This window comes from Acyrthosiphon pisum, unplaced genomic scaffold, assembly GCF_005508785.2.
Source record: "Acyrthosiphon pisum isolate AL4f unplaced genomic scaffold, pea_aphid_22Mar2018_4r6ur Scaffold_21846;HRSCAF=25044, whole genome shotgun sequence".
Taxonomy (NCBI): Eukaryota; Metazoa; Arthropoda; class Insecta; order Hemiptera; family Aphididae; genus Acyrthosiphon; species Acyrthosiphon pisum.
In genome coordinates, this window is record NW_021771355.1 from 1 (window position 1) to 18,520 (window position 18,520).

General features: G+C 27.6%; 1 protein-coding gene and 1 pseudogene across 1 annotated transcript; one reads left to right on the plus strand and one right to left on the minus strand.

Moving 5' to 3' along the window:
- Positions 1-9,399: 9,399 nt before the first annotated feature.
- Positions 9,400-11,395, plus strand: LOC115034976. Its single transcript, XM_029492592.1, has 4 exons — positions 9,400-9,445; positions 9,982-10,229; positions 10,326-11,109; positions 11,259-11,395. The coding sequence occupies exons 1-4, from the start codon at positions 9,400-9,402 to the stop codon at positions 11,393-11,395; spliced, it is 1,215 nt and encodes a 404-aa protein (XP_029348452.1).
- Positions 11,396-16,373: 4,978 nt separating this feature from the next.
- Positions 16,374-17,952, minus strand: LOC100164888 (annotated as a pseudogene).
- Positions 17,953-18,520: the final 568 nt, after the last annotated feature.

The following is an 18,520-nucleotide window of genomic DNA, read 5'->3' on the forward strand; positions in this document are numbered from 1 at the left end:
AGCATATACAGAATGTACAGGGTAAAATGTAATTAAACCAACGTTTAAATGAAGTCTGATTCGCATAATAGCTTCAAGCATAGCCATATGCATGCGGTTTCTTGCTTTAGACTTCACTGCGTTCATCACACTAAAAACTCTTTCTACTACGGCATTCGACAAAGGTAGAGACAGTAAGTTTAAAACAAATATACCAAGTTCATGAAATATTTGTTTTTTATTATTATTGGTTATATTCAGGACGTCAACCCAAAATTGAGACGTATCTTTTTCTTCTATTGTAATATTTGGAGAACAAATATCATTGTACTTTAATGTAATTAACTTGCGCCATTGTATCTCCAAAGTTTCATTATTGACATTGTGTTCTGAAAATTAATATTAAAATATTGAATATAATATTAAAATATTCATATTAATTATTTAATAAAATATCAATAAAATAATTTACCTGTCAACATTCATACCCTCACAGCACAGGGAGTACTTTGAGATAGCACTAGGATTTCCGATAGGAGTCCCGGGAGTTTCCTTATGAGCTCCTTATGTCCGCGCATTAAAATACCCAATTGGAGTTAATCAGGAATCCCGGTAGAAATCAACTATGACTCCTATTAGATATCACCAGAAACTCCCAATAGAAATCACTGAAAATTCCAAATAGGCATCAACAGAAATTCCAAATAGGCATCACTAAAAATTCCAAATAGGCATCACCAGAAATTCCTTATAGGAATCACCTAAAACTCCTTATAGAGATCATTGATGATTTCTAATTGGAATCAAGAAACAGGATATTTTTTTTACAATTATTGCTTGGCTTACCTTTTATATTTTCCTCTGTTATGTTTTTAGTGCTTTAGTACAAGGGCACCCTTATTTTCAGGGGGTGGTGGCTTTGATACAACTTTTTTCATATAGATTTAAAAAGAACCAATAGTAGAAAATAAAAAAATAAGTTAATAAGAAACTCTAGGAATCATTTCATCATTTTAATAAGTATTTATTAATGATATAATATGTATACATATTATATTTTATAACATAATATTATATTATACTGTATACAATAAGTAGTATTGCTTATTAGGAAAAAATGAACATAATGGTAAATATTAAAAAAAATCTGTGACCTTATAAGATTATAATCTTTATTTTTATTAAATCATATAATTATTCATCATCATGAGGAAGTTCAATTGACTCCAGTTCATTGACTTCCAAAAGTCTCTGTTTTTGTTGATTGAAGCGTTGTGTACAATGCCTTAACCAGCTATCGGTTTGCTTCCTTATAAGTTCATGAGAACAATTGGGAAATTTTTTATGACATGTTTCTAATAAAAAAATTAAAAATAAATTGGTAATATTTCATATAATTAGAGACTGTGTTAATATGAGAAGATTTTAACCGCTGTTTCATATTTTAATTATATAACACTACAATATTATAGTATTATTGTTTTAGTCTTATATTTATAATTATTAATTTTTGTATACCTATAATATATATACAGTGAAACCTCTAAATACAGGACACCCCTGTCACCAAAATGTTGTCTGCTATTAAGAGATGCCTGTTATGGGAGGTTTCTCTGTATATATTATATGAGCAAATGTTTAATACATCAACATTTTGATAAAATCCTTGAATATAACACAAAACCTATAGGGGTTTTATATATATACTATGTTATAGCATATTATGTATATTTAATAAATATTAAAATATCCTAACTCTGAATTAAATGCATTATTTAAATATACATAATTTAGAAAAACAATTATTATAATATTGTTAAAAACATTTTTAATTATATGTATAAAAATATATATACCTGTGATTAAATTATAAACTTTCAGCAAACTTAAAGCAACTTTTTTTGAATTAGGTGTGGTTTTATTATGACATTTGCCAGTGTAGCTTATTTTTGTACCGAAATTGGCACTAAAAGTGCTGTCAAGAACCTGTTTCATAAAACGTCCAACATCTTCTCCTGAATAGCCAAACATTCTTTTACCCTATTTAAAACAAAATATATTTTAGTACACGGAATACTTTAAAAGTACCTATAATATTTAAATGAATTACCAAATTAACTTTAAATGTTAATTCATTTGTTAACAGATTTTCAATTTCAATTAAATCTTGCTTGCATTTAATAGGAATGAATTTTTGATAAATTTCTAAAAAGTCATTTCCCAATGGAATTTCATCATGTTTGGCACTGTGGATGTGAACCTTAATAAACTCTTGATTTTCAAGTATTTTGTCCAATTTTTGATTAAGCACAACTTGATTTTTTTTAAGATGAATTAACCATTTTTCTATTACAACAAATTAAGAAATAAATTTGATTAATGCACAAGTATTTAACATAAATATCTTAATACCTATCCCAGATGATGTTTGAATATTAGGAGCATCACTATTTTGAGTGTCTTCGAGCATTTCTATGCTTTGATTATTATAGTCTGCTGGTTTTACTTCTTTAGTATATTCTAGAATAAAATAAGCTTATCATATAGCATACTATATAAAATATTATTAACATGTTTAAAATTATTTCAATTGAAAAAATATATAAATTACCATTAATGGTGCCAAGAGAATAATGTTTGGTTTTTAATTTTTTAATTGGAGTACAATTCTGTGTTTTAGATTTCATTGTTTTTTTTGTATGACCTTTATATATATAAAAAAAAAATGACACATTGAAAATAATATATTTGTTACATAGGTAGGTACTTAGTTATTTTTTATTTATATACTGTGGGTCCCCAGAAACAGGGTCCACATTACCACTCATTAACCTGTCAATATTTTTCAATTCTGTTTTAATGACATTAAACTAGTCTAATGAATCATAAATTCCTAGGACTTGTATTTTTTTTAATTGTGTATTTTGCGCATACACAACACAATTTCATTATTTTAAGGGCGACCCTTATTTTGAATATAATTTTAGATTCATTGATTTTTTTCAAGTCATTTTCATGTATCAACTTGTATTCTAAATCCAAAATTGACCGGATGAGGGATATTTTGAGTTTGAAATGTTACGTCAATTATTTCAGGCATTATTATTTTGCAATCCAAAATAAAAGTCAAACGTATTGTCAAAATAAAATAATATGAATTTAGAATTTTGTTTTTTAGTGGCAAAAAACACATGTTTTAATTAATTTTTATAGTAATTTAAGTTTAAATTCTTAATGTGTAATATTAATAGTCAATACAAAATAATATTATTTAATTAATGAAGTTGGGGATGGTAAAAATTCATATAATTTAAAAATATAAACAATTTGAAATTGAGATTGAACAACATTTTTTTTAAATTTAAAATAGCTCTCACCCGGCCAATCTTGGATTTAGAATACAAGTAGATACATCAAAACCTGCATGCAAATGAACTGAAAAGTCTAAAAAAAAATAATCAGTGTAATCACTTAAATGGATCACTCTGTAGTGTTATCATACTTTTTTTATTAGATGAAACAGCAATTTTTAATTTATCTTGTTTTGTTTCTATCTGGCATTGTAAATCATCTGCATGGTCATCTAAAAGTAATAATGAAAAATCAAAAATTTAATGATGAGGAAAACTATGTACAAATGTATTTATTCAATAGAATCTTTTTTGAATGGTAAATTTAATACTTCACTCAACTAGAATTATCAGTGTTTAAAGTATCAATAGTTGCTGTTTTGGCATGAACTTTTGATGTAGAGCTGTATATATTACCAAAAAAGTTAACACTGTCACTACCATTAAGTTGAATATTCTTTTCTATAAAAAGAAATACAATTTAAATATTTGTAATAAATTACATATTAAGATTAATTGTAATAATTTTTATTTAAATCTATATTAGGTTACTTAGGGCACTAAAAGGAATCTAAAAGCTTACCAGGACTATGGAACATATTTGGTGAACGTGGAGGAGAAGGAAATTTGGTAAATTGAGACAATTCTGAAGTTGATTCCAATTCTTCATCTGATGAATACATTTTAGCTGCGGCCCTTATTTTTCTGCTAGACTTATTAATTTCCTCAAAATCTGTGCCTACTTCAGATAAATTATACCGAGTCACATCATTTAATTTATCTCTTGCCTTTAAAAACGTATCTAAAACATAATAAAATTGTACAGTATTTTTTTTTTAGTACTAAATATTTTATACTAACCAAAAGAACCATTTATTTTTTTAATTTTGTAAACATTCCAATCATCTTTGGGTTTTACCATATCAGCAACTGATTTATAAAATATTTTATCATTATTTCCAGGTGGAAAAGAGCATTTTGTATTGTCGTTTAGGAGCCAATTATGTGGAACAACTGTTACTCCATCATTAAATTCTACAATATAAAAATTTCTGAAAATAAAAAATTAGAGTACCTATATATTATATTATATTTAACAAGTCCAGAAATAAATCCATATATGGAATATATTCCATGAAATACCTGGCTAATTTTTTATTATTGTTAAAATTAATTTTTTTTAAATTTAATATAATTAGTCATTAGATGTAGGTTATTTATTATGTTTTTATTTATGCATAGGTTTATGAATAGTATCATATTATAAATGGGATAATAGAAGTAATACCTATGGGAAAAAGAACGTTAAGGATACCAAAATTAGGATGGGAAGACTGTGTGAAGAAGGACGTTAAAAAAAAATAACCAGAAATCAATTGGAGAGAAGCATCACAAAACAGGGATATATAATATATGGCAAGTTTTGTATTTGGTATGGTCTTAAAGGCCTGAACCAAGAAAAAAAAATCATATTATATATAATATTATTATATTATTAATTATTCACATGTGTGTACAATTGGAATAGCTGCTTTCCAATCACTATTATAAACATTAAAAATAAAATATTTAGAAACTATATCAGATATTGACCACATTTCATTAACATCTGACAACTGTGATACTTCATATATATCCAGAATTGATGATTTGCATGGAAGTGTGTAAAGATCTCGTTTTCGCTCAAACTGCTTACCAATTATACATATTTTGGTATCGTTATAGTATACAATGTTTTCAATACAAACAATTTCTTTTTCTTTCAACCCAACATAATTGTTTTTTCCATCACAGACTAGAGTAAATTCTTTAAAAATGACTTTTCGGTATTGAGTATTATTAGAATTGTCAACCAAAGGACCATCTAAATGTTGATTACAAAATAAAGGATTATTGTTTGTAATAAACAGCTTTTCTTTAACTATCATATCTGATTCTTCAAGTCTACGTGCTATCTGTTGAAGTGGCTTATCATCTTTTCTTAACATTTTTTTAATTTGAATCATATAATTTTCAAAGCAAAAAGTTGAAAAATTATCCAATGTACCATAGTTATTTACATCATCCACAATATGTAATAAATTGTGCATATTATGATTTATATGATGAGTACCATAAATTGTAGAAAATGATGAAACAAAGTGGATTATTAATTTCTTGGCATATTCTAAATATTTTAATTGACTACAATACTTTTTAGAACATAAGATGTAAATAGAAATATGAAGGCTGAGAAAATTAATATAAACTTCTCTTGATGTAACTTGTTTAAGAACTACAGGACCAGAATACAATAGAAACTGTCTGAACTCGGTTGCTTTCCAGTGTCGAAAATATATAAGAGATCTTGGTTTCCGTTGAAACTCACCAGGCACAGTTGGTCTTACACAGTTCACCAATGAATTTGATATTATTTTAGTTTTCTTAGAAGACAGTCGCACATTTAAAGCACCAGTTTGCCAAAGAATTAAAAGTTTTTTTACTATTCCAAGACATACCAAATGTTGATAGTCTAAAGGTACTTGTGACACTAAACCAAAACCAGGAACTTTTTCAAGAGGACTAAAGCCTCGATGAAACTCATCGTCAATGTGCTCAGCAAATTGCTGATCGGTTCTTTTTTGGCAAATAGATATGTCAGGGAAACATAATCTTTTTTCAATAAACTCTCCTTCAGCAAAACACTTTGTGCAACTATGGTATCCTGTATGATATTTAATATTTAATGCTAATGCTTTTGCAGGGGCATCAGCAGAAAGCCCTTTAATTGTCAACTTAAACATTTTGCCATTCAAATAAAATCCACTTTCATATAACTCGCAAGTTTCTTTTACAAAACTGTCTAAAAAAAAATGTACATCCAACGGTTTATTTATCAATGAGTGATAAATACCAATAATAAAAACAAATTTTGTCCCAAATAGACAACCCAATATTGGCCATAATTGATTTCCAGAAGAATTGCTAATTGGTAACCCATCAATATTAATCATAATATCTAATCTATCAGTAGTTGAAAATAAATGGTTATTGGCCAGAAGAATCTGTCTAATGCCTTTATATAAGCCTCTGTGCCAATAAGAACCAGACTCATCCTCTTTTAATTCAGTGTATCTTGGTGTTTGTAATAGGGTTCTTGGATCTATTGGAAGAATGTTTCTAAAACAATCATGTTTTTTGAGTAGTTTTAATAGAGAATGAGTAGATTTTAATGAAATATTTTCTTCTATGGCCCAACAAGCTAATTCATTACCAAAATCTGTAGGTTTTTGATCATTTACATTTCTGTTTATATGTATAGAATCAGAATACACACTTTGAATGATGGGTTCTGAATTAGAAAGATTCTGGTCTAAGGGTATTCTGATATGAGGAACATCTGATGTTTCTATTGGTTCAGGGATAATTCGATTGTTTACAAGATCATAATTTAACAAATTATTTAAAGAATGAAATTCTTTCATTTCTTTATTGACACGCCTCCTGCATTGCCGAGAAGAAATTGCATTAATTGGTTTTAATTTTCTTTGAAATTTACTAAAATAAAAAAAATATATTTTACTATAGGAAGGTAGCAGTGTAGCACACCGTAATAAAGTACAGTAATATAGTAGTATTAAACAAGGTATTTTATAGGTACAGTGTACTTTTATATTAAATTTGTTTATAACAAAATACTAATTATTATATAATAGTTAACTATAGTGAACTTTATAAAAAAACAAAATTTAATAAAAATAAAAATGTGTACATTTTTAGACATAAAATCTTAATCTGAATTTGTATAATAGAATGTCCTAATAAAAAAATCAGATCAATAACTAATGTTGCATTTAATTAATTAAAAGAACTATATAAAAACTATTTTAAGTAGCTATATATATAGTCAATATTGGGTTAAAGGTAAAAGTTAAATGTTGAATTTAATATATTATATAAAATTATATATTATAATATTATGCTATACTAATTACCAACACAGATTATAATAAATATAGTTTGAATCATGACCAAAGTCATGTTTTGAATTTATTGAATTATGTAATTTGTGTACAGATAATATTATATTACTAAAGTATATATGGTACCATAATATAGTACTATATGGAGCTAATTAAAATAGGTATTTATTTAAATAATCAAACTATTTTCTTACCTTTTTTGTGTTGCCATCGTGGTGAATACTGTAATGAATATTGAATACCAATAAACTAAAATTTCAGAACATAATATTAATATCGAACGATGAGCGAAACAAAAGCAAAAATACGACCGAAGAGTGAAGACCTTAATAGGTTAGGCAATAACAATTTGTAAAATACGAAATACGAAATACGATATACGAATAATACGATTTTCATGAATGTTCACGGTGGTGTACATGTACTACGTAGGACGATTATATAATAACCGATATCGGCTCACTGGAAAAACCCAATTACCAGTATTTACGACCGCGGTCCACATGATAAACGACAATAATAATAAAATATTATATAATATTATATTATTATCAGCCGAACGACTTTTGATCACGGTGTAAGATTATATAATGTCTGTACCACGGTTATCTACGTAGATAACCGTGGTCTGTACAAAGTAGAGAACACCGGGTATAGATAATAGAAGCACCGGGCGGCACCATAATAATATCATATGATATTCTATATAGAACAATATAATATATCTATGGGCGGCAGACGAAAATCCGTCTAAACTCGCGCATTATAGAGAGCGCTACTGCCGTGCATTCTGGCGGCGACAGAGTTAACTGTTAATTGTCGACGGCGGCGAACACGGCCGACTAACGGCGAACAAGAACAGAGCGAATAGACCCGGTCAGGAAGAGGTTAGAGGGGGGTGGTCTACCCCTTAAATAAATTAAATCGCCCCCCGTTATTTTGGTCTGGATCCGCTCCTGCTAGGTCTGAATTATTAGAGGAGCTGAAGCCCCGCAAATAAATTGAACCAATATTAGAGTAATGGGGGGGGGGGGGGTGCTTTTATTAATACACTTTAAATTATCAAAAAAAAATGTGGGGGATAGCGTATATAAGTCCTCCCAAGTTGTGCCAATGTTCCTGGGACTCCCTGTGTTGTATATCGAATTACATTGTAATTACATTGTACAATTATATAATTGTACGTTAATTATACGTTAAATATTTTTAATTAAAAATTAAGTTACACTTGAGTCCCGAGAACACTTCCTGGGATTCCTAAATTAGGACTCCTGTATAGGAGTATAGGACACTATTAGGATTCTTATATAGAACACTACGAGGACACTCGTGGATTGATCCTGGGACTCCCTGTGCTGTCCTTCAAAGTACAGTATATAAAAATATTTTTAATTAAAACTTGAGTCCCGGGAACACTTCCTGGGATTCCTAAATTAGGACTCCTGTATAGGACACTTTTAGGATTCTTATATAGAACACTACGAGGACACTCGTGGATTGATCCTGGGACTCCCTGTGCTGTCCTTCAAAGTACAGTATATAAAAATATTTTTAATTAAAACTTGAGTCCCGGGAACACTTCCTGGGATTCCTAAATTAGGACTCCTGTATAGGACACTTTTAGGATTCTTATATAGAACACTACGAGGACACTCGTGGATTGATCCTGGGACTCCCTGTGCTGTCCTTCAAAGTACAGTATATAAAAATATTTTTAATTAAAACTTGAGTCCCGGGAACACTTCCTGGGATTCCTAAATTAGGACTCCTGTATAGGACACTTTTAGGATTCTTATATAGAACACTACGAGGACACTCGTGGATTGATCCTGGGACTCCCTGTGCTGTCCTTCAAAGTACAGGATATAAAAATATTTTTAATTAAAACTTGAGTCCCGGGAACACTTCCTGGGATTCCTAAATTAGGACTCCTGTATAGGACACTTTTAGGATTCTTATATAGAACACTACGAGGACACTCGTGGATTGATCCTGGGACTCCCTGTGCTGTCCTTCAAAGTACAGGATATAAAAATATTTTTAATTAAAACTTGAGTCCCGGGAATACTTCCTGGGATTCCTAAATTAGGACTCCTGTATAGGAGACTATGAGGATACTCCTGGTTGGTTCCCGGGACTCCGTGTGCTGTGAGGGTAAATACAACCATGATATAATAAATCATGGTTCAATGACAAATTTCTAAAAATTTCTCAAGGCTATAACTAGCTCAAAAATAGTAAAAATATTTTTAAATAGTTACTATTCATTATAAATATTTTGTGATGATTTCAAATGTCTACAGTTATTATTTTTTAAGTTACACCAATAGAATTTTTGAAAAATTGGGTTTTCATAAAAATTATCACATATCTTTTAAATTGTTTACTTTTTTTCTTGACGCTTTCTAAAACTTCTTCAGTTTTTCAATTTTTACCTCCCAAAATACCAACAAGATTCACTTTTCTATCAGAAAAGCTGCTGATCTCGAATATCAGAGCAATTTTACTATCCAAAATGTTACTGAAATATAGAAAAAAAATACACATCATTGTAAAATTAATAAATTCTTTAACTCCGCTCAGTATCTAAAATTTAAAACATTTAACGAAAAAACCCTTGTATAAGAAACAAATTTATTTAAAAAAATACTTATTCAAAAAAGTACTCAATTCTTTAATTTTTGTTGTAGGAAAAATCTCAGAAGGAGTTAGCTTTTCAAAAATTTTGGACGATATTAGAAATAATGTTCAAAGTATTTATGATGTCACCACTGTTATTTCAAAGAGAGATTTACGAAATGTTGAAAGGGATTTCAATTTAGTTGAGGGTAAAGCTCATTCTTCAGACTATGTTAGTGTACGTATATGGATGGAAAATATGAGCAGTTTAACTGAAGAAGAAAATCCAATCATTTATTCCTATTTGGAAAATGATGATGTATTTTTGATTATCGCAACAAAGTTTCAATTAGAAATAATTCAAAAATTTGATTATGAAAAAATCTGTGTAGACTCTACCCACGGTACCACATAGTATGACCATCTTCTTACTACACTAGTTGTAGTGGATGAGTATGGTAATGGATTTCCTTGTTTCTTTTGTTTTACCAAGAAAAAAGACACCAAAACATGGATCACTTTTTTTACAAAAATTAAAGATAGAACTGGCAATATAAACACTAAGGTTTTTATGAGTGATGATGATCCAGCATTTTATAATGCTTGGTGCAATGTCATGGGTAATGCTGAACATAAACTTCTCTGTAGTTGGCATGTTTATCATTCATGGCGTAAACAAATACAGACAAAAATTAAGGGTTCATTTGAAAAGAAAACCTACGTTTATAAAACACTCAAAATATTAACACATGAAACAAATGTGGAAGATTTTGAAAATATGTTGGCTGGAACATCTGATGAATTGAGAGATGACAACGATACAAAAGAATTTTATCATTACTTTCAATGTAATTATCTTAATAGAGTAGAGAAATGGGCATATTGCCATCGTAATTTATGTGGCATCAATACCAATATGTATTTGGAATCTATACATAAGACCATCAAATATTTTTATTTAAACGGAAAAAAAAATAAACGTATGGATCAATGTATAAACGCATTACTGAAGTTTATACGTGACAAGATCTTTGAAAGGTTTATTAAATTAGCCAAAAATAAATACTGCAGTAAAGAAGATAAAATTATGATGAGCCACAATGCTGCTGTTAAAATATGCGATGCCAAAATTGAACGTATGTCTCCTATAACTTGGAAAATAATTTCTACTACTGAAAAAGAATCATCCTATGATGTCAGTAAAGTACAAGAAATCTGTGTTTTAAGCAATTGTAAATTGAAATGTCGCTTATGTAATATATGTAATCATATATTGATGGCTGTGGCTGTCCAGATTTTATGATTAGATCAAATATTTGTAAACATATTCACTTAATTTTACTGTCAGAAGAGCATTCAGTTCAGAATTTTTTCACACAGCCCGATGAATCAACTGAACAGTTTGATAATTTTGAAAAACTTCTAGTGAACCAAGATATTACAGAACCTGTTGAAAAAGAAAAAAATCAATTATTAACAAATTAATGATAGGTGTCGGTTTAATGAACTCTAATGATTATTCAATGGACGATTGCACTGATATACAGAAGAAAGTTGATTCACTTCTGAATACCATTCAAAGAAAAAAAAGGAAACTAATAGATACTAACAACATAGAGCCTTCCAATAAAAAAAATGATAAACAGCTTCGACTTGTAACAAAAAAAAACTAATTGTAAATTTCAACTTCAAAATATTACTACTGAACGTGAAAAAATTGAAATAAAACAAATTTTAAAAATACTCCAGCAGTAGGAGCTGAACGAAAAATATTACACATCCATAATACAAATGACCATACATGTTAATTATTATATTATTAATATTATATTTTATTCTCAGATTAAATTACACTGTTATAATAAAGTAAATACTTGTACATGACGTACATGTTGATCCTATCTTATTACTTCCTTGGCTTTTAATACGCTTAATCCCACGTGATTTACTAGTAAAGTATCCACTACGATGACAATGGTAATAAGTTCGTTTTGCATTTTTAATACTAGCTGTTGATTTTGTAATATATGAACAAACATTTTCTTTTTCAACCTTCTGTTTCCATTCCTTAAAATCTGCAAAAGATCTTCACACCTACTTAGTGAATATTCAGGTATTCATTTTATTTAATTCTTAGATTAAATTACACTGTAGTCCAGTATGGTAAAGTATTTAAGTAAATACTTGTTTAATTAAGTATTCATAATACTTTCTGAATGAATGTATTGGTATCTGTATTTATATGCAATTTTAAAAGTATCTTTTATAATACTGTACTGTTCACATTTTTAACAGCACTCCAGCGTCAGAAATTGAACCAAATATACTACACATTTACACGTCCATAATACGAATTAGTAAAAACCAAACCAAAAATATTGATCAATGTAATAATTATTTAACAATAATAGTAAAGTCACTATTGTATTTTCTATTAAAAATTTTCATTTCTAATTGTTTTTAGTTTAGAAGATTTCATTTTTTGAATTCCAATATTAGGGTTTAGATCAGAGGTTCCCAAACTTTTTTTTCCCCGTAGACCACGTGCCAATTTTTTCCATTTTCGTAGACCCCTAAAATTAAATTTATACAAATTCATCTAGGTGTTTTTTATAGATTACACGGAACTATTCACCTATGGAACGCAATTTTTTTAAATAAAAAACGTGTTGTTTTTAATAATATCTTAATTTATTTAATAATGACAATATTCAAATAATTTTTTTTAATAATTAAAATTATAAGAAATACAAATTAAATGTAATAACATAGAAAAAATTCAAATTTAGCGTTAAAAAATTATATTTTTAATGGGAAGGGTGAGCCTGATGCTTTGAAAGTAAATTTTCAATATTTGGCTTTAAACTAGTCTTATGTATATTTTATATCTATATATATTTATATATAGATATAAAATACACTTGCGATAAAATAACGTACGTTGGAAATAACGCTCGTGTGTACCGACCCTTAGACTCCATTAGTCGTTATCGACAATGTTCGTTATAATAATCGTTATCTTCGTCACACACATATTTTTCGTAAAAATTACGACACACGCATTTTGACTTATAACGCTCGTGGACCCCTATTTACACATGATGCACCCCCAACTTTCTTTTTCGTTGACATGGACCCCTTGCAGGTCAGAATCGACCCTAGGGGGTCGATATAGACCACTTTGGGAACCTCTGGTTTAGATAATCGAAGCAATTGTTCATTTCAATTTAATTATTAATTTATTTTCCAAAAGAAATTTAATATAGTTATTCATAAGCAACTAAACAATTTGGAAATAAGTAATTCTTAATGCTTATTATTAATAAATTATCAATTATCATCCATACATTTTCTGCATAAATATTTTCTCTGTAAACCTTATAACCATATATTTAAATAGGTATGTATTTGTTAATAATTATATAACATACCTACAGCTTTATGATAAAAATTTAATATATTTCTATGTAATATACCAATAATAACATTAAATAATATAAGAAAGCGCATATTATTTACATTATACCTACTTAGCATATTCATTAGACTCCACAGAATCCTATTAATTATGATTACCTGTCAATGTATCTTAGAGACTATATTTACACTACCTACCTAGACAATTAAGCAGCAGCTTAATTAAAGAATGGTTTTCACACTATACAGTACACATTATTAGTAGGTATAATATAAAATCTCCATTAGCATTATCAATATTATAATAAAAGGGGGATCTTTTATTTAACAGATTTATATTGTGTCTATAGTTTAGTGGTATAAACATTTTTTTAATTTTGGCAATTAATAGATACTTGCAATATTTAAATAATTAATGAATAATAAAATAAAAGGTGATATAATCATGACTCTAAAAGATTTATTTGATAAATAAGATATTATTAATACCTATTTTACATACCATTTAGAGTTTTAAAATAAATATGTTCTTTTGTTAGAACGATTTTGTGGTACTCTTCAACATGTTTTCGTAGCAATGCATATCCACTGAATAATTGTCCACATTTATTGTCTGGACATTTTGTTGATGTTTTCTTCAACGATTCCACTGCCACACTTCTTTCTATGTGCTACTAAATTCCGATGGTACCCAAAAACTTTTTTACATATATTGCACATAAGTGAAGACGAAGGCGACATTATGCTTACAACATTTATAAAATAAAAGGCAACGAATAAACACAATTATACGCGTCGTTGTATTATGATAATGATATTATAATAATATGATAATATTGTTTTTATGTCATCCCATACAAAAAAATATAATAAATTTAATATATATTTAAAAATGCGCGGGTAATATATGTTTCTTAATAATTATATGATAATCCTTACTTTCTGATTGGTCGCTGAATTTTGCTCTCGATTCTCTCGTGATTAAAACACCAAACATAATTATCAATTAACGACAGTATCACTAATACCACAGAAAATCGAACCGTGGTAATCAGCAGACACAATAGTTTATCACAAATAGAATAATAGATATTCAAATTAAAATCAATTTTTTTTTTTTTTTATAAAAAATATAAGATTGAAATGAAAAGTGAAATATTATTAAATATTCTAGTGAATATGAAAAACAACTTTTTGATATTATACAACTGTCAGTGGAAGGATCGCCCGGTTTTTTTAATATTGATGACAGTAAGTTTTTTTTATTATTTACATAATATTTAATATAAAAAAAAACAGTAGCTTATATAGAAATTGTTCACACTATACTTTTCAGTTTTCAGTACTGGTTGGTATTTCTATAAATACAAATAAATAATAGAATATTAATAGTAATCATTAAGTTTATGAATTTTTATTAAAAAAACATTTAAAATTTTTTTTTAAGTTGGAGCAGAGACAAGTACCAGTGATCTGACCAGTAACAATATCATTGTTCTTAACATAGATGATTATAATGAAGGTATTTTTATTTTAAATAATTTTGTTTTGGTGTTTATTTCAATATGGGGTTTAACTTTGTAAAAAAACAATAGTGTTTGCTGATGACAATGATCAAGTATTTAACTCTCCTTCTGATTTGCTAGTCAATAGTCAAAAAGCTAGTTGCAGTTCATTTGATGATCAAACTTGGACTCTCTCTTGTGCAACAAAGCTTTTAAGAACAACACCAAAACATTAAAAACTAACAGGTAAATAAATAATCTAAATACAGTTTTAAATTTTAAATATGCCTATAATAGTATTTCAACAAAATTATTTATTATTAATTATTATTTTTAAAAACAATAGTTTTTGCTGAGGACAATGATGAAGTATTGAACTCTCCTACTGATTTGCTAGTCAACAGTCAAAAAGGTAGTTGTAGTTTATTTGATGATCAAACTTGGACTCCCTCTTGTACAACAAAGCTTTTGAAAACAACACCAAAGCATACAAAACCAACGGGTAAATAAATAATCTAAATATAGATAAAATATTTTCCAATTTGTATTTAAATTTTAAATATGCCTATAATAATAGTATTTGGAAAAAAATATTTGTTTTTATTTTTTATGCTTATTTGTTGGCTGTATTATCTATTTATAAATAACATTCACTTTATTCTTGAAAATTAGATTATAGAAAATTATAGAAAATATTTACTTATGTACTTAATTATATAATATAATATAATATAGGTAGGCCTCTTGTATAAAGTATCAATGAAGTTATGTTTTTTGGTATTAGGTTCAAATATAATTTTAGAATATATAATTGTATTTCAATCAAAGTTTACTTTGATATTAACACAATTTATATCAAATAATTTTTAACATTTTATAAACGTTTGCAGCAACATAAATTGTATAGAAAATAGCCTAAAACTGTAAAAATGAATTATAAAAATGTATTCAATTAAACTAAAAATATAGGTATAAAATTAAAGAATTTTAATTTTTAGCAAACAAAGGTTTAAAAAGAAAAAACAACTGCCAGGCATCAGCTAGTGAAAAATTGTCTTTATTAGCAGAAAAAAAATTAGAATTGGTTGAACTACAAAAAACAATTTTGGTCAAAGAAGAAATTTTGTTAGATGAGAAAATAGTTTTTCTTAGAGCTAAAAATGCACTTAAGTTAGAATCATTAAAATTAGATATCTCTAACAAAAAACAAAAGTTGTAGAATAAATAAATTACTCCTGATATATAATGTACATTACTTTAATAACTTATTACTTACCTATAAATATTTGTTAATTTATAATAAAAAGTTTAAGGTAAAAAACATTAGTATTAATTTAAGTATTAAAAATGTGTTAATTTTTATATTTATTTTTTACAAATATTTAAATTTTGTTATTTTTATTATATAGGTACAATATAATTAATTTTGTTTCAATTATTATTAATTATTTATTATTACTTGTTATTATTATAAACATTACATTTTGTTATTATTATTATTTACAAAGAACATACATTTTGTTATTTTTATTAAATAAATATTAAAGATATGAAAAGTATTCATCTATTAATTGTTGTCTTGCATTTCCTTCATCAATATGGTGTTCTATTATGTTCATGTTTTCCCTATCTGGTAAAACTCTAGTAGAGCTGGTGGATCTGTATCTTTGTTATCAATAGCTATGTTATGTAAAACACAACAGGCTACAATAACAGCTTGAGTAGTTTGTAATTTCAACCGTGATCCAAAAGATAATATTGGAAATCTTCGTTTCAGAACACCATAAGATCTTTTAACAGGATTCCTAGTCCTAATGATCGACTCATTATATAGTTCTTCAATGTAATTTCTTGGATTTATGAAAGGTGTAACAATCCGTAGAGAATTTGCATAGCCACTGTCAGCTACTATCAAACTGTTTCCCCATTCACCACTGTTTAACCTGTTAAAAAACCTTGATTTCTTGAGGACTGTATAGTCGTGACAGGATCCTGGCCAGCGTGCTACAACATCCATGATTTTTAGGTCAGGACATGATACAGTTTGTACATTCAATGAAAAGTATCCTTTTCGGTTTCTGTAGTATTCAGCGTTAGGTCCACCTATATTAATATGTTAATAATTTTTATTTATACAATACCAACACAAAATAAATTCATTATCTGCTACTAGCATTGAACTTACATTGTGGGAAAAAATTAAAAAATGTTAATAATTTATTTTTATTTTTAACAGTTTCTAATAATTAATAATTAATATGGCTACTTTTTTGTTCCTACAACAATAAAACAACGCAGTTTTTAAGTATATAAGTATATAAACATTAAGATGAGCAAAGCAATATAGATATTATGAATTAACTACCTATAACAGATAATGAAAAATATTCTAGCATTATATTACCAGGATTTTGAATTTTTAAATGAGTGCAATCAATTGCCCCAATTGTCCTAGGAAATCTAGCAATTTTATAAAAACGTTTTTGCATGGTAGGTATTTCACTTTCAATAGGCATTTTAACAAAAATAGGTCTAAGCTTTGCAATGGCAGTACTGACATCACGTACAATTAGAGAAGCAGTAGTCTTGCTAACTCCCATAAAATCTCCAGCTGTAATAAGGAAATTTTCTGTTGCATAAAATCTTAGAGCCAAAAGTAATTTTTTCAATGGACGTAAAGGCATGATTTCTAAAATTGAGAAAAAACATTTAGAAATGTAATACCTAACATAAAAAGAGGAAAGATAAATAAGGCGCTTGCCAATATTTATATTAAAATAACGTGTTAGAAATTTACCTGTCAGACCGTGAAGATATTTGATCGTTTATAAATCCCAACACTTGTATAACTACATCCTTTGAAATTCTAAACCTTGTTCGAAAATCTTCATCATCCCAGATATTCATATGATCAACTCTTAGACGAATTGTGTAAACACGACGTTGGTAGTTAATAAAATTAACGATTTCCTGGTCATCGTCGTCAATTATTTCAAACAAATCCATATTATAAAATGTTATTTAATTTTAAGTTTTTTTGTAATTAATGTAAGTAGCTATTCACAAAAGTCTCGAATCACAAGTAAAATAGTCAATAAAAATATTCAAAATTAAATTAATAATTATTACCTATTATCAACGATATTCGGTTGATAATACATTTATTCGTTAGACTAATCTTTATTCGATGGAAATAGTACCGAATAACTATTCCATGATTTATCTGTCAAATAAACACTATCTGGACATTGAAAAACCGAAAATTATCAATTTGTTCTTATCTGTCAGATAACTGGAGTTATCTGGCGAATAAATATAATTGAAAAACCGGGCCTAAAACGACAATTATTTATCTTACAAAGTTGCAGTCAGGTGTGGATTGAACACCTGAGGTTTTATAATTGTTTACTGTTACATTTTAATAAATTTTAAAATCTTGGTAAATGGTGATAGAGTTACTAATTATTAATAACAAAAAAGTTCACATGTGTATATTGTTGTTTATTATTTTTCTACTTGAGGCATAGATAATTATAAATAAGTATACGCTATAGGTTCACAAATATAACACAAGAATGTTTGCTATATTATAATGGAACAAACTATGTGTTGGAACCATGAATAATGTTTATTGGTTACTTTTTTACCACATTGATTTTTAATATGATATTAAGTCATTGAATTATTA